The sequence below is a fragment of the Pseudophryne corroboree genome, chromosome 2 (assembly GCF_028390025.1).
Source record: "Pseudophryne corroboree isolate aPseCor3 chromosome 2, aPseCor3.hap2, whole genome shotgun sequence".
NCBI lineage: Eukaryota > Metazoa > Chordata > Amphibia > Anura > Myobatrachidae > Pseudophryne > Pseudophryne corroboree.
Window position 1 is genome coordinate 462,859,108 of NC_086445.1, and position 16,758 is coordinate 462,875,865.

At 46.0% G+C, this 16,758-nt stretch overlaps 1 protein-coding gene across 1 annotated transcript in view; it reads left to right on the forward strand.

Moving 5' to 3' along the window:
• TLCD3A (TLC domain containing 3A) overlaps positions 1-16,344 on the forward strand; it is an 88,191-nt gene extending 71,847 nt beyond the window's left edge. The window contains exons 3-5 of the mRNA XM_063953768.1: positions 10,735-10,951; positions 11,949-12,044; positions 13,436-16,344. Of these exons, the coding sequence (XP_063809838.1) occupies positions 10,735-10,951; positions 11,949-12,044; positions 13,436-13,705 (583 nt within the window). The 3' untranslated portion in view covers positions 13,706-16,344. The remainder of the gene's footprint in view (positions 1-10,734; positions 10,952-11,948; positions 12,045-13,435) is intronic.
• The last annotated feature ends 414 nt before the right edge of the window (positions 16,345-16,758 follow it).

Consider the following 16,758-nt stretch of genomic DNA (forward strand, 5'->3'; position numbering starts at 1 on the left):
GATGGCGTACCCTTTCCCGCCAACGGACAGGCTATGTTGGGAAACATCCCCTAGGGTGGACAAGACGCTCACACGCTTATCAAAAAAGGTGGCACTGCCGTCTCAGGATACGGCCGCCTTAAAGGAGCCTGCAGATAGAAAGCAGGAGGCTATCCTGAAATCTGTATATACACACTCAGGTACTATACTGAGACCTGCAATTGCTTCGGCATGGATGTGTAGTGCTGCAGCTGCTTGGTCTGATTCCCTGTCAGATAACATTGATTCCCTTGACAGGGATACTATTTTGCTAACCATAGAGCAAATTAAAGACGTCGTCTTATATATGAGGGATGCACAGAGGGACATTTGCCGGCTGGCATCTAGAATTAATGCAATGTCCATTTCTGCCAGGAGAGTATTATGGACTCGGCAATGGACAGGTGATGCTGATTCTAAAAGGCACATGGAGGTTTTGCCTTATAAGGGTGAGGAATTGTTTGGGGACGGTCTCTCGGACCTCGTATCCACAGCAACAGCTGGGAAGTCGACTTTTTTACCTCAGGTTCCCTCACAGCCTAAGAAAGCACCGTATTATCAAGTACAGTCCTTTCGGCCTCAGAAAGGCAAGCGGGTCAGAGGCGCGTCCTTTCTGCCCAGAGGCAAGGGTAGAGGGAAAAAGCTGCACCAGACAGCCAGTTCCCAGGAACAAAAATCCTCCCCTGCTTCCACTAAGTCCACCGCATGACGCTGGGGCTCCACAGGTGGAGCCAGGTGCGGTGGGGGCGCGTCTCCGGAACTTCAGCGACCAGTGGGTTCGCTCACAGGTGGATCTCTGGGTTCTACAAGTGGTATCTCAGGGATACAAGCTGGAGTTCGAGGCGTCTCCCCCTCGCCGTTACCTCAAATCAGCCTTGCCAGCTGCTCCCAAGGAAAGGGAGGTAGTACTGGCGGCAATTCACAAGCTGTACCTTCAGCAGGTGATAATCAAAGTTCCCCTCCTTCAACAGGGACGGGGTTACTATTCCACAATGTTTGTGGTACCGAAACCAGACGGTTCGGTGAGACCCATTCTAAATTTGAAATCCTTGAACACTTATATAAGGAAGTTAAAGTTCAAAATGGAATCGCTCAGGGCGGTTATTGCAAGCCTGGAAGAGGGGGATTTTATGGTGTCACTGGACATCAAGGATGCTTACCTACATGTCCCCATTTACCCCCCTCACCAGGAGTACCTCAGGTTTGTGGTACAGGACTGTCATTACCAATTCCAGACGTTGCCGTTTGGTCTATCCACGGCACCGAGGGTATTTACCAAGGTAATGGCCGAAATTATGATACTCCTTCGAAAGAAGGGAGTTATAATTATCCCATACTTGGACGATCTCCTTATAAAGGCGAGGTCCAAGGAGCAGTTGTTAGTCGGAGTAGCACTTTCTCGGGAAGTGCTACAACAGCACGGCTGGATTCTGAATATCCCAAAGTCGCAGCTGATTCCTACGACGCGTCTGCTGTTCTTGGGCATGATTCTGGACACAGAACAGAAGAAGGTGTTTCTCCCCGAGGAGAAGGCCCAGGAATTGTCATCTCTGGTCAGGGACCTCCTGAAACCAAAACAGGTGTCGGTGCATCACTGCACGCGAGTCCTGGGAAAGATGGTAGCTTCTTACGAAGCAATTCCCTTCGGCAGGTTCCATGCAAGGATCTTTCAGTGGGATCTGTTAGACAAGTGGTCCGGATCGCATCTTCAGATGCATCGGTTGATCACCCTGTCCCCGAGGGCCAGGGTGTCTCTGCTGTGGTGGCTGCAGAGTGCTCATCTTCTCGAGGGCCGCAGATTCGGCATTCAGGACTGGGTCCTGGTGACCACGGATGCAAGCCTCCGAGGTTGGGGGGCAGTCACTCAGGGAAGAAACTTCCAAGGACAGTGGTCGAGTCAGGAGACTTCCCTACACATAAATATTCTGGAACTAAGGGCCATTTACAATGCCCCGAGTCAAGCAGTAACCCTGCTTCAAAACCAGCCGGTGCTGATTCAGTCAGACAACATCACGGCGGTCGCCCATGTAAACCGACAGTGCGGCACAAGAAGCAGGATGGCGATGGCAGAAGCCACAAGTATTCTTCGATGGGCGGAGAATCACGTGCTAGCACTGTCAGCAGTGTTCATTCCGGGAGTGGACAACTGGGAAGCAGACTTCCTCAGCAGGCACGACCTACACCCGGGAGAGTGGGGACTTCATCCAGAAGTCTTCAAGGGGATTGTAAATCATTGGGAAAGGCCACAGGTGGACATGATGGCGTCCCGCCTCAACAAAAATCTAAAAAGATATTGCGCCAGGTCAAAGGACCCTCAGGCGATAGCTGTGGACGCTCTAGTGACACCGCGGGTGTACCAGTCGGTTTATGTGTTCCCTCCTCTTCCTCTCATACCAAAGGTACTGAGGATAATAAGAAAGAGAGGAGTAAGAACTATACTCATCGTTCCGGATTGGCCAAGAAGAACTTGGTACCCGGAACTACAAGAAATGATCTCAGAGGACCCTTGGCCTCTGCCACTCCGACAGGACCTGCTACAGCAGGGGCACTGTCTGTTCCAAGACTTACCGCGGCTGCGTTTGACGGCATGGCGGTTGAACGCCGGATCCTAATGGAAAAGGGCATTCCGGATGAAGTCATTCCTACGCTGATTAAAGCTAGGAAAGATGTGACAGCAAAACATTATCACCGCATATGGCGAAAATATGTTGCTTGGTGTGAGGCCAGGAAGGGCTCAACAGAGGAATTTCAGCTGGGTCGATTTCTGCACTTCCTACAGTCCGGAGTAACTATGGGCCTAAAATTGGGATCCATTAAAGTCCAGATTTCGGCCCTGTCTATTTTCTTTCAAAAAGAACTGGCGTCACTGCCTGAAGTTCAGAGGTTTGTTAAGGGAGTGCTGCGTATTCAGCCCCCTTTTGTGCCTCCAGTGGCACCTTGGGATCTCAACGTTGTGTTGGATTTCCTAAAATCACATTGGTTTGAGCCACTTCAGACCGTGGAGTTGAAGTATCTCACGTGGAAGGTAGTCATGCTGTTGGCCTTGGCCTCAGCTAGGCGTGTGTCAGAATTGGCGGCTTTGTCCTGTAAAAGCCCATATCTGATTTTCCATATGGACAGGGCAGAATTGAGGACTCGTCCCCAATTTCTCCCTAAGGTGGTATCAGCGTTTCATTTGAACCAACCTATTGTGGTGCCTGCGGCTACTCGGGACTTGGAGGATTCCAAGTTGCTGGACGTAGTCCGGGCCCTGAAAATCTATGTTTCCAGGACGGCTAGAGTTAGGAAAACTGACTCGCTGTTTATCCTGCATGCACCCAACAAGCTGGGTGCTCCTGCTTCAAAGCAGACTATTGCTCGCTGGATCTGTAGCACGATTCAACTTGCACATTCTGCTGCTGGACTGCCGCATCCTAAATCTGTAAAAGCCCATTTCACGAGGAAGGTGGGCTCTTCTTGGGCGGCTGCCCGAGGGGTCTCGGCTTTACAACTTTGCCGAGCTGCTACTTGGTCGGGATCAAACACGTTTGCAAAATTCTACAAGTTTGATACCCTGGCTGAGGAGGACCTTGAGTTTGCTCATTCGGTGCTGCAGAGTCATCCGCACTCTCCCGCCCGTTTGGGAGCTTTGGTATAATCCCCATGGTCCTTACGGAGTACCCAGCATCCACTAGGACGTCAGAGAAAATAAGAATTTACTCACCGGTAATTCTATTTCTCATAGTCCGTAGTGGATGCTGGGAGCCCGTCCCAAGTGCGGACTTTCTGCAATACATGTATATAGTTATTGCTTAACTATAGGGTTGTTGTTATGAGCCATCTGTTGAATGAGGCTCAGTTGTTGTTCATACTGTTAACTGGGTATAGTTATCACAAGTTGTACGGTGTGATTGGTGTGGCTGGTATGAGTCTTACCCTGGATTCCAAATCCTTTCCTAGTAATGTCAGCTCTTCCGGGCACAGTTTCCCTAACTGAGGTCTGGAGGAGGGGCATAGAGGGAGGAGCCAGTGCACACCAGATATAGTACCTAATCTTTCTTTTAAGAGTGCCCAGTCTCCTGCGGAGCCCGTCTATTCCCCATGGTCCTTACGGAGTACCCAGCATCCACTACGGACTACGAGAAATAGAATTACCGGTGAGTAAATTCTTATTTTTTATTTTGAAATGCACCACACTGTAAGTAATTAGACTCTCAAGGAACAAGTACTGGGGGGTTTATCCCGCCAAACCAGGGCAGCTGTAATTGCCCTCTCCTAAGAGCACTGATCCTGCTGCTAAGTCTTGATGCTTCCACTCTCCTGCCGGTAAGGCAGGGACTAAGCTCCATGTCACCTGCATTTGCATGCATACGAGAGACAAAGGGCCTTATGTAATCCTTCAAGATACAGGCACGGGCGCAATTCCTTTGAGTTAGTCAATATGTTTAAAGCGGCAATAATTTAAAAGGCAAAGCCGCAAATATCCAACCTGGTTTCACTTTATAAATTATTGTTGCTTTACAAACCCGGCCTTACTCACTAGAACTGCGCCCGTGCCTGTATTACGTAGGCTATTATATGAAGCCAAAGTCTGCATATATACAACCAAAATAAGTATTAGCTAGACGGCATGCCAATTTGTTGAAGCCTGGCACCCTACTTTCACTACACATGTCGTTGTGAATTTCATTATGTAGAAAATTTGTTTTAAAAAAATTTGTTCATCACCTAATCTCCCCTCTGATGTTTGCTCTGGTAATTGCTAACAGTGATCATTTAATAGTATTGAATCTCAGCAGCCAGGGCTGGGTCCAAGCCTTCTAGCACCTTGAGCAAGAACATTTTGAAGCCCCCCTTCCCCGCTCCTGGAAAAGTGGGCGTGGTCTCGCAACTTTATATTGTCAAACTATAAATAAATATATTTTCACACCCCCTCTACACACACAATTAGCAGCCTTTTACATAACGCCCACAGTAGTGTTCCTTACACATAAGGGTGGTCATTCCAAGTTGATCGCTAGCTCCATTCGTTCGATGTGCAGCGATGAGGCAAAAAAAATGGCACTTCTGCGCATGCGGCGCAATGCGCACGCACTGCGTTCTATTACAACAAACTATGTAGTTTCACACAGGGTCTAGCGAAGCTTTTCAGTCACACTGCTGAGCGCAGAGTGATTGACAGGAAGTGGGAGTTTCTAGGTGTCAACTGACCGCTTTCAGGGAGTGTTCGGAAAAACGCAGGCGTGCCAAGAAAAACGCAGGCGTGGCTGGGCGAACACAGGGCGTGTTTGTGACGTCAAATCTGATTAGTATGAAGTGATCGCAAGTGCTGAGTAGGTTTACAGCTACTCAGAAACTGCACAAAAAAACTTTGTAGCCGCTCTGCGATCCTTTTGTTCACACTTCTGCTAAGGTAAAATACACTCCTAGTGGGCGGCGGCATAGCGTTTGCACGGCTGCTAAAAACTACTAGCAAGCGATCAACTCTGAATGACCACCAATGTCTCCAGTATAGTGTGAGATATACATAATGACCCCAGTAGTGCAGTGCCAAATACACATACACCCCCAGTAGTGCGGTGCTAGAAACACATATGCCCCCAGCAGTGCCAGATACACATATGCCTCAGCAGAGCCAGTGCCAGATAAACATGATATGCCCCAACAGTGCCAGATACCCATGATATGCCCCCACAGTGCCAGATACCCATGATATGCCCCCACAGTGCCAGATACCCATGATATGCCCCCACAGTGCCAGATACACATGATATGCCCCCAGCAGTGTCAGATACACATAATATGCCCCCACATTGTCAGATACACATAGTATGCCCCCACAGTGCCAGCTACACGTGCCCCTCACAGTGCCAGCTACACGTGCCCCCCCACAGTGCCAGCTACACGTGCCCCCCACAGTGCCAGCTACACGTACCCCCTACAGTGCCAGCTACACGTGACCCCCACAGTGCCAGCTACACGTGACCCCCACAGTGCCAGCTACACGTGCCCCTCACAGTGCCAGCTACACGTGCCCCTCACAGTGCCAGCTACACGTGCCCCTCACAGTGCCAGCTACACGTGCCCCCCCCCCACAGTGCCAGCTACACGTACCCCCTACAGTGCCAGCTACACGTGACCCCCACAGTGCCAGCTACACGTGCCCCCCACAGTGCCAGCTACATGTGACCCTACAGTGCCAGATACACGTGCCCCCCCCCCAGTGCCAGATACACATGTCCCCTGTAGTGCTGCTCACCGCCACGGGCCTCTCCTGCTGCTCACACTGCTTTCCTTCGCCACTGCTTCTGTTTGAGGGGAAGAGAGCGCAGCGTGTGCCTCTCCTGCCCCTCAGTCCCGTCTCTGGAAGCCCCCTGTCTGAAATCAGCCGCCGGTCCTTCAGCCAGTCAAAGTTCGCAGTCCGGCAGCAGCTGCCGTGGACCGCGAGCTCTGATTGGCTGACGGGCCAGCGCCTGATTTAAAATTGCGGCCGGCTACCGGCCGCCCATAGGAGTCTGCGCCCAGTGTGGCCGCTCCTAAGGTACGTGCCTGGAGCCGACCCTGTCAGCGGCCCTTCATGTGCTGTGTTTTTTGTTTGTGATGGTGGCAGTGAAAAAAATCCATTGTCATGCTAAATCCCCTTTTCATTTCTCCGCTGTGCAAAACCGCAGTTTCATCAAAGGAAAGAGGAATCCATTGTTTGGTACTGTAGATCGTTTTAAACGGCTTTCAACCAATACCTACATGTCAATAGAAACTATACTTTGTTGGCTAACATGATCAGGACCAGCGGTAATAACTATAAGTGCACAATATAAAATAGCTCTAGCTATCAAGGGGGAATTCAGTTAGCCACGAAATGCAGTTTTCGCCGTAAAAACTGAGATTTTATCGTGACCCGCGATAAAACCCCTATTCAGTTGTCCTCAGTAAATTAAAGGTGATAATTCTTCATAGGATTTACCATGAATTTCAAGTCACAACCTCTGAGTAGGAGATAAGCTTGGGGAAAATCCTTATTTTAAGGTAAAAATATCAGGATTTGTTCAGAACCCCTGGGATACCCCCCTGAATGACTAATAAGGGACTTAGAATTATTTTTAATTGTCTAATAATTACATGTCATTTTTGGGGTCAAAAAATGCAAAATTCTGAAAATTGGGGTACAAGGTATAGGACCAGTATATTGGGGTGCTTTATCAGTGGGACAAGTGTTTTCAGGCTTGCAAGTAATATGGGTTTTTTTGGAAGATTTTTGAAAGTGGCTTAAAAGGCACCAAATATTTACTTATACCCATTTTTATATAACAACAATTTAATTTGAGCACTTATTTTGCTGGAAATGCTTGCTTTCTATCATTTTTGTTTACTTTAAAAAAAAATGCATATAACAGCCATTTGACCCAATTTAAGTACCACAAACCTTTTTCTCTTATAACCACTAATAGACTTCTGTACTGTTCTCCTATCTTAGTTTGGCGTTTTTGGGGGGTACAGGTAGATTTCCCCATTTTCTCCTATACTTCTTTTTTGTTTGATGGCAAGAATGATCAAATCGTGGGAGCGCGCAAATCTGCTATAAGCCGTGTTGTTATTGCTAATTGAATTCCCCCTTAGTGTAATCAAACCCCTCACCTCATTTCCTGTTCTATTGAACAGGGGATTCTATATTCGTTTTATGTAAAAGTATTGATGTTTTAGCGATATTCGATTTTGAACAGGTTTCAATCTTACATTTGATTTTGCCTTAATTAAATATCCAAATTGCAAAATCCAATACACAAAAAATCCCAAGTCAACCAAAATTTAAAATAAAATCAATGTAATATAAACTGATACTTTACCAAGAGTTCTATTTATATTCCAGGTCCTGCCAATTAGAGTACCAAGTAACATTATTCACGCCTTAAAAATGAAAGTCTGCAATAAAATACAAAAAGAACATAAAAAAAATATCCTGATCAGGATACGTGACAAGGGGATAAGGACTCCCACTGCTCCACAGATAATATGAAACTACAGGGGGGTACACACAGAGAGATCTGTGCTTAAAATCTAAGCAATCTGCGTATGCCCCCCAGTGATAGTGATGCGCGGGTCTATCGCCGGTGCTAGACTGAGCGTGCATGCAGGTTCAATCTAGCAGGTCGCCCACTTCAGCGCTGTGTAAAGTGAGCGCCCCCCCCTTGCTTAGCACACATCGCGCTGTGTGCTGAGCGAGCGGAGAGATGTGTGTTGAGCGGTCTGTGATAGATCGCTCAGCACACGTCTCTAGGTGTGTACCCCCCTTACCTGTTTACATCAATTGTGTGCTGGCATTCCTGAAAAACATCAAGTTCTGGATGGATATAGATAACAATTTAATAAGAGAAATCTCCCTTGATTGCCGGATAGATATCCCAGTTCACACTGATACCAGGTACCTTGTTAATATAAAAGTAAAAATAAATTACAAATGCCAATACTACACTCAACTCCCCCTGGCTCCACTCCATACCATAACACTTTTTCCTTAACCCTTCAGTGCACTTTCATACCCTAAAAGCCTTCTTACACCAACTTATTCCCTATCAAATCCCCTTTGCTAAGCCAACAAAACATCTGTTAAATAACGCTTCTCCATCTAGTGCAGGCTTAGTAAAAAGCTGCAGAGAGGCCCTATCCCCTACTTACCCTCACAGCTCTCACTGGCTGATTTCTAGACAAAGCCTCATTTTACCATTAGCCAGTGCTGAACAGTGACGTGCGGTGGGGTGAGGCAGAGCCTTTCCTGTCATACTTACGTTTAAACCAGAGTTTTGACTGAATAAAATATATGAAAAATAATGATAATTTGTTTGAAATATCTTCTTTGCATTATTCTAATAATTTTTATAGCCCAAACTCTGGAGTAAAAAGTCTATGGCAGGTGAGGCAGTGCCTCCCCTGTGTATTCTTTCCACACATCTCTAATCAAAACTCACCAGATTTCCAGGAGTTTATACTGCTGCACCTGTGTATAATGCCCAGATGTACCCTTTGGCTCATATATTGCATGTAAATCTGGCTCTGGGGTTAGTCAGTGCCTCCTGACCCATTTAGCTCACCGCACGTCCCTGGTGCTGAATGCTGTCACCCTCACGGGAGCCCCCTTCTCGAAACCTCTATGGAATTCACCCCTCTTGCATGCACCCCCACCCTGCAATCTCTACACACACACACACACACACACACACACACACACACACACACACACACACACATACACATATGTCATGAGTGCCCCATGATACCCTCAACTCGTAAGCCACTTGTAATCATGTCCTCACACTACTTGCATCACCTTGTGCACTAAATCTGCACAGAAAAATACATATTGATGCATTTTTGGTACACAAAATTAGTGTACGTCCAACTCTAATGCTGGCCATGCACTAGCATCCTACAATTCCTGTCACGATTTCCCTTCAATCCCCCTGGAAGCTATGGACACACGATTTGGGGTTTTTGGACACACTATGTGCATACGATCTAGCGAGCGATCGTATGCCTCTCAAAAAGCACGTGATCACCTTGAAAAAAATGCCACTCAAAATGACGCTGATCGAATGTTCCATTGAACGATGCATCGTATGTGCATTAAACGGGTGTAGTATGGCTGACCGGCGGTCTCCTGACCGCCGGTCAGCTTACCGACGCCGGGATCCCGGCAGCATACCGACGCCAGGATCCCGGCGGGGAGGGGCGAGTGCAGCAAGCCCCTTGCGGGCTCGCCACGCTGCGGGCTCGGTGGCGACCTACGGTCGCCACGGGTTCTATTCCCACTCTATGGGTGTCGTGGACACCCACGAGTGGAAATAGTCCCTGTTGACGAGTGGAAATAGTCCCTGTTGGTCGGCATGCCGACCATCGGGATAGTGGGGTTCGGGATGCTGGAGGAGGTCATGTGACCGTCGGTCACATGAATACCACCCGCATTAAACATGGTACAATGGGGGTAATTCAGACTGCATCGCTGCAGTGGTAGCGATCTCGGTCTGAATTTTTTTGTGGAGTGCACACGCACCCCGGGAACCCAGTGAGATGCTGAATGACAGGCAGAGGCAGTTGCGGGGTGGGAAGGGGCATGCCAAGGGCGCGGTCCAGACAACGCAGGCGTGTCTGGACCACTGGGGAGGCAGGCTGCGGCGGCTGCGTGACGTCCCGCAGGAGCTGCGCAGACAGGGAGCTACTCGCAGGGTGCAAAAGCATCAGCGCCGTGCAATGCTTTTGCACCAGTGCGGCAGGGTAACATGCGGGGCGGACTAGCCCTGTGCTGGGAGAAAATGATCATAGATGTGCTAAATTTAGCACATTTCCGATCAGATCTGAATTAGGCCCTATATGCATATGATTACGACAGATAATTTGGGCTGCACGTATCAGAGGATGGACATTCGACCCACTGGAACGCACATTGCATCGGGATCGTACCCTAAACATGTACGATGTGCACATGATGCATCGAACGATGTGTCAAAATCGTACATTTGTACACAATATCGTCCTAGTGTATGGCCAGCTAAATTAAACATTACTTTCAGAGACAGCAATGCTCCTATCTTCATGTAGCGGTTATGGATCTCTGTTAGCTTGCATATTATTGGTTTACCTAAAGGTTGGTCAGAATTTCATTATATATTAATAATTGGACTTCATATCTCATTGTATTGTACATCTTAGAATGAGGAGATAGTAATACTGTATATCTCTCCCCAGGCATTGGTTGGCTACGTCATATGTTTGGTTCTTAATCCCGTATATGGTGTATGACACGTATGCTATGTATATTCGTCACTGGTACAAGTGTCAAGAAAAAAGAATCGTTAATGGGAAAGATCATTTTTCTGCTGCAATGAACCGCTTGCTGCAAAAAGACTTTCTTATGCTAGTTCACCACATAGTCATCCTGACCATCCTCGTGCCGATTTCACTGGTAAGAGAGTCTTCTAACCCGATTAGAGTGGATTACACCTAAAAATGTTTTCCTGTGTACATAATGAACTATGGCGCTTTACATTTTCCAAAATACGAAGACAGGAATTCACTCTAAAAATAATACATCATTTGCTCAATATGAGGAGCTTCAGTTGTTGTGGAACCACACATCCCAGCAATTAGGGAATGCTAAAACTGTGACACGGCATGCTGGGATGTTAGTTCCACAACATCTGGAGGCCCATATGTTTAGCACTTCTGTAATTTAGTCCGTTCTATATCCCTGACTTGCTTAAGTAAATACAATTGTTTGTTTGCAATAACATACTACAACAGATTTTTTGATTGACTGTTTTTATCATATATTTAACAACATAATGTAAATGACTAAATCAGAACAAATAATATGCAATTTTTAGTTTGCTTTGATTATACATAAAAGAACAGTTAATACATTTTTTATCAAGAATAGAAGCACAATCATGGTGTTAAATAGTCAATTAAGCATTAACAATAAAAAAAAATATTAATATTTTCACCAAGAGTAACATTGAATTAAGAAAACTTACAACATAAGTACATGACGTGTAATGATCTCTTGATTAATATGAAAATGAATTCCTGAGCAGACTGTCGTTTATCCAGATGAGACAATGGGGGTCATTCCGACCTGAACGCACGCTGGAATTGTAGTCCCCATGTTAAAGTTACTCTGTGGGAAGATTTAATTATTCATGGGTTGAGTCAGGCGATTACTTCTCCCTGCTCAAGTGCCCAGAGCTATGCAGTTAGGAACCTGTGAGCAGTACTGAGAAAGCACTTAGTGATAATTTATGCTCGCACCTGACGTACAGCCAGTGGCAAATTGTATCTGCCCCTGTATTTAATTCTAGTACCTGTACCAACCTGATGTGCCATAACATACCAACCATTTCTCTCTTCGGATTCTTCTAGAGTAAGTATGCTGCTCTAAAGGGATTGTTTCTATTTTGCAGTATGTTAGAGGAGAGATTGGAGATTTCTTTGTCGGCTGTCTCTTTGTGGCAGAAATGAGCACCCCGTTTGTATCACTTGGCAAAGTTTTAATGCAGGTATTTGTCCGTTTTCAGTTATTTACATTTAAAATTTTCTTATATTGATTTACCATTAAAGCAGGAATGTTTATGTTTAAACTAATGTGCCTAAAATCATTGTTCCAAAGCATACGTAGTACATTTCCAGCCATATACATATCACTGGTTTACCACTTCCTCATGCCTTCTCCAGGTTAATACATCTGTCCCCTTGTATCTAAGTAAAACATAGAGGGAGATCTATCGTCTTCCAAAGAGGACAAGCAAAGCAGTTGCCATAGCAACCATTCAAATTCTGCCTATCATTTTATACACGAATAGACAAATGATAGGTAGAAGCTGATTGGTTGGTCCCCTCTTGATCTCTTTGCAAGGTTTAATACATCGTCCCGATAGTCTTCTAGAACATACCGGTAGGTTCTCAAACTCGGTCCTCAGGACCCCACACAGTGCATGTTTTGCAGGTAACCCAGCAGGTGCACAGGTGAATTCATTACTCACTGACACATTTTAAAAGGTCCACAGGTGGAGGTAATTATTTCACTTGTGGTTCTGTCAGGAGACCTGCAACTGCACTGTGTGGGGTCCTGAGGACCGAGTTTGAGAACCTGTGTTCTAGAACAATGTTCTCTGGACAGAAAAACACAAAAGAGTTCATGTTTTTGACCAAATGAGCTAGATGCCTGTATTAATGGAAATATCTGATTAGAAGAAAGTTTTAGCAAAGGGATGGATGATCTCTAAAAGAAAACAGACTGAAGAGGTTGACAAAGAGGACACTCTGACAGTGGAGACACAAATAGTGACAAGGCGCCAACAGCTGATGCAGGGCAAAAGTCTCAGTAACGTACATGTACAAATCTTTTATCAGTGGCTCCTGTGCCTACTTTGTACAATATAGAGGGATATTTCTATCAACTTCTGTGTAAATTCTATTTTTTTAGTAGTAGTTTAATTCTAGATAGTAGAGGTCCATCATGAATTCTTTATACTAGAGTATTTTAGAGATGATGTCCAACTGAAATTGTATCATGTGACAGGACTATGATCCTAAGCACTACTAGCAAATATATAACTTAATGGCTGAAAAAGATATTAATCAAGGTTTTGAAATGACCAAATTGTAGTCCGGACTCATCACTGAGCTGCTGTAGAGAGAGTATGCGCAACACCTTCCTTCAAATATCAGTTCAATTAAACAGTGTTGTTGGCATGGCCAAAAAATATTACATATAATGTGAGACACTGACAAAGTCCTACAGAAAGTCTGCCTTTGTTTACTACTGAAATATCTGAAAATGTCACTATAAGACTGCATATGACATCCGTTTGATTGGTAGTCATAATTTATTTCAAGTGAAAGCAATAAAAATGGTGATTTTCTTTTCCATTTTCTTTTTTTCCTACAGATGAATTTGCAAAACTCTATCTTGCACAAAGTGAACGGTGCATTTGTGATCGTAACATTTTTTGTCTGCCGCATCCTGCTTTTTCCTTTTATGTACAGCGCCTACGGGAAGCAGTACGGGATCCCACTATACAAAGTGCCTTTCCACATTCCTCTGCACTGCAACATTGCAAACGCCTCCCTTATAGCCCCACAGATATATTGGTTTTGGCTCATTTGCAAAAAAGCCTTAAGACTTTATACCAATTCCACCTCCAACAAAGACAGATAATGATTTGGTATGATTATAGCTATGTTATCATCTGAAGAAGTCCCTAGTAAGCACTAGGGACAGGCAGCACTTTTCTCACTAGTAGTTCATATCAGGTCTATTAGAAGAGTTGTGTTCTAGGTAATGGACATTGTTATCATATGAGTATTTAATATGTATTGAAACCAAAAGATTATAGCGTCTTATTATAAGCGTCTATAAGGTACGAAACGAGTGTTTTTTTTAAGGTACATGATTATCTACATCAGTATTGCACAATATTTGTTACGTGTTTCTGCATTATTTCTTAAACTTAACTAAAGTTGGGTACACAATTTAAGATGTATCGTCCGATATATCATTCCGAAGCGGATCAGAAATTAATATTGTACACATTGTATAGCGTGTACATCTGACGTACCCAGCCATCATTCATTGAATGGTCACATTGGATTGCAGTCGTTCATTGAGCCGTCCCATTGAACTTCACTTTCAATGGGACAATTTCACTGCCACGGTGGAGTTACGTGCAGCATGTAGCAACACAGCAGATTGTGCAGTGTGTACGATGGATACAATGTATTGTTACATTGCATCACTACATCAATGGTGTATACCTATCTTAAGGCATACAACGTGCCTTTAAGATTAATTGTATTAGAAATAGGTTTCATTAAAATATACATGTGTTTTAATGAACAGGCAAGTAGGAAAATAGTCTTCACAGCTCACTGTACTTTACATATCCTGTGAACAGCATTTCACATTGTAGAGATGACTGAAACCCAATATCATACCTCCCAACATGACCCTCTCCAGGAGGGACAGAATGCTCTGCTCCTGGACTTCCCTCTTAATTTATGATTGCCATCACCTGTGCTGAAACATCTTTCTTATCCACTAACCCAGGGGTGGGCAATTATTTCAGCTGGGGGGCCGCTTAACACTTCCAGCGAATATTCGAGGGCCACACACAAAATACTCAAAAAGAGATCCTTTTTACACATTACGGCAGACAGCGTGCCCTTTTTACACATTACGGCAGACAGCGTCCCCCTTTTTACACATTATGGCAGACAGCGTGCCCTTTCTACGCATTACGACAGACAGCGTCACCTTTTTACACATTACAGCAGACAGCGCCCCCATTTTTACACATTACGACAGACAGCGCCCCCGTTTTTACACATTACGGCAGACAGCGCCCCCGTTTTTACACATTACGGCAGACAGCGCCCCCGTTTTTACACATTACGGCAGACAGAGCCCCCGTTTTTACACATTACGGCAGACAGCGCCCCCAGTTTTACACATTACGGCAGACAGCGCCCCCGTTTTTACACATTACGGCAGACAGCGTTCCCTTTTTACACATTACGGCAGACAGCGCCCCCGTTTTTGTACATTATGGCAGACAACGCCCCCGTTATTACACATTACGGCAGACAGCGTCCCCTTTTTACACATTACGGCAGACAGCGTCCCCTTTTTACACATTACGGCAGACAGCGCCCCCATTTTTGTACATTACGGCAGACAGCGCCCCCGTTTTTACACATTACGGCAGACAGCGCCCCCGTTTTTACACATAACGGCAGACAGCGCCCCCCGTTTTTACACATTACGGCAGACAGCGCCCCCGTTTTTACACATTATGGCAGACAGTCCCTACCCCCCTTTCCCCCCCTCCCCTAAACCCATATTGCAGTTTTTAACTCCCCTCCCTCCCCACCCCAAAACCTATATGGCAGCTTAAGCAGTGATCCAGGGGCTGGCTGGACAGGGGGTTTACCTGTTTGTCACAGTGGCAGACGATCCCCGCTGACCGATGATCTGCGCTGCCGCCGGCTGGAGTCACTGCTGATGTGGCCTCTCCTGCTCCCGCTCGCTGCCCGCCGCTTCCTCTCCTCACTGGCCGCCGCTTCTCAGCCGCGCTCCTGCTCACTGCAGTGCCCGCCCCCAGTGCCGCCTAGCGCATGATAACAGAGGAAAACCCGGTCAGCTGACCCTGTGACGTGACCGGGATTTCCTCAGCGGCGCCGCATCTGAGAGCAGTGCAATGACAAGCGGCATGTCGGGCCACTTGTCATTGCACTCTGGTGGGGCACAGCGGGCCAGGCAGGATCGATCCGCGGGCCGCATCCGGCCCGCGGGCCGCCTGTTGCCCACCCCTACACTAACCTGTTCAACACAGGTGATGGCAATCATAGATTAAGAGGAAAGCCAGAAGCAGAGCATTGTGTCCCTCCTGGAGAGGGTCATGTTGGGAGGTATGCGATATGTTAAAGTAGGTACATACAACTTCAATCCTCAAGATTAGGTAATTGGGGGGTGATGAAAAACACTTTAGCACATCACTGTAGAAAGCACGTGTGCACACCTGTGGTATTTGTGCACAGATTTATTACAAACTCTGCAGGTTATTGTTTATCCATTGAATCTTTACTAAGCACTAAATAGTAAAAGCTCAACATACAGTTGAAAAAATATACAATGTGGGTAATAATTCAGGGGATTTCTTAATATGTGACGAATTCAATTAGATCCGGTAATTTACTGGGCGTGATAAAAGTGGAAGCCTTGGGCTTTAACTCCCTTTTTTCTTGCCCGATAAATGCAGACCCTCCAACATGACCCGCCCATACTTGCCTACCTGACCCTCTCCATGAGGGAGAAAATGCTCTGTTCCTGGACTTTCCTGGTAATGTATGATTGCCATCACCTGTGGTGAGCTAGTTAATTGATAAGAAAGGTGTTTCACCACAGGTAATGGCAATCATACATTACCAGGAAAGTCCAGGAACAGAGCATTTTCTCCCTCATGGAGAGGGTCAGGTAGGCAAGTATGGACCCGCCCCACTAGGTACAAATTGCTCAGTTTCTGAACTTCCCTCTTAATTTATGATTTCCATCACCTGTGTTGAACTAGTTAAATGATAAGAAAGCTGTTTCTTCACAGGTGATGGCAATAATATATTAAGAGGGAAGTCCAGAACCAGAGCATTTTGTACCTAGTGGGGCGGGTCATGTTGGAGGGTATGTAAATGACCCTGTTATCGGGCATTAACACATAG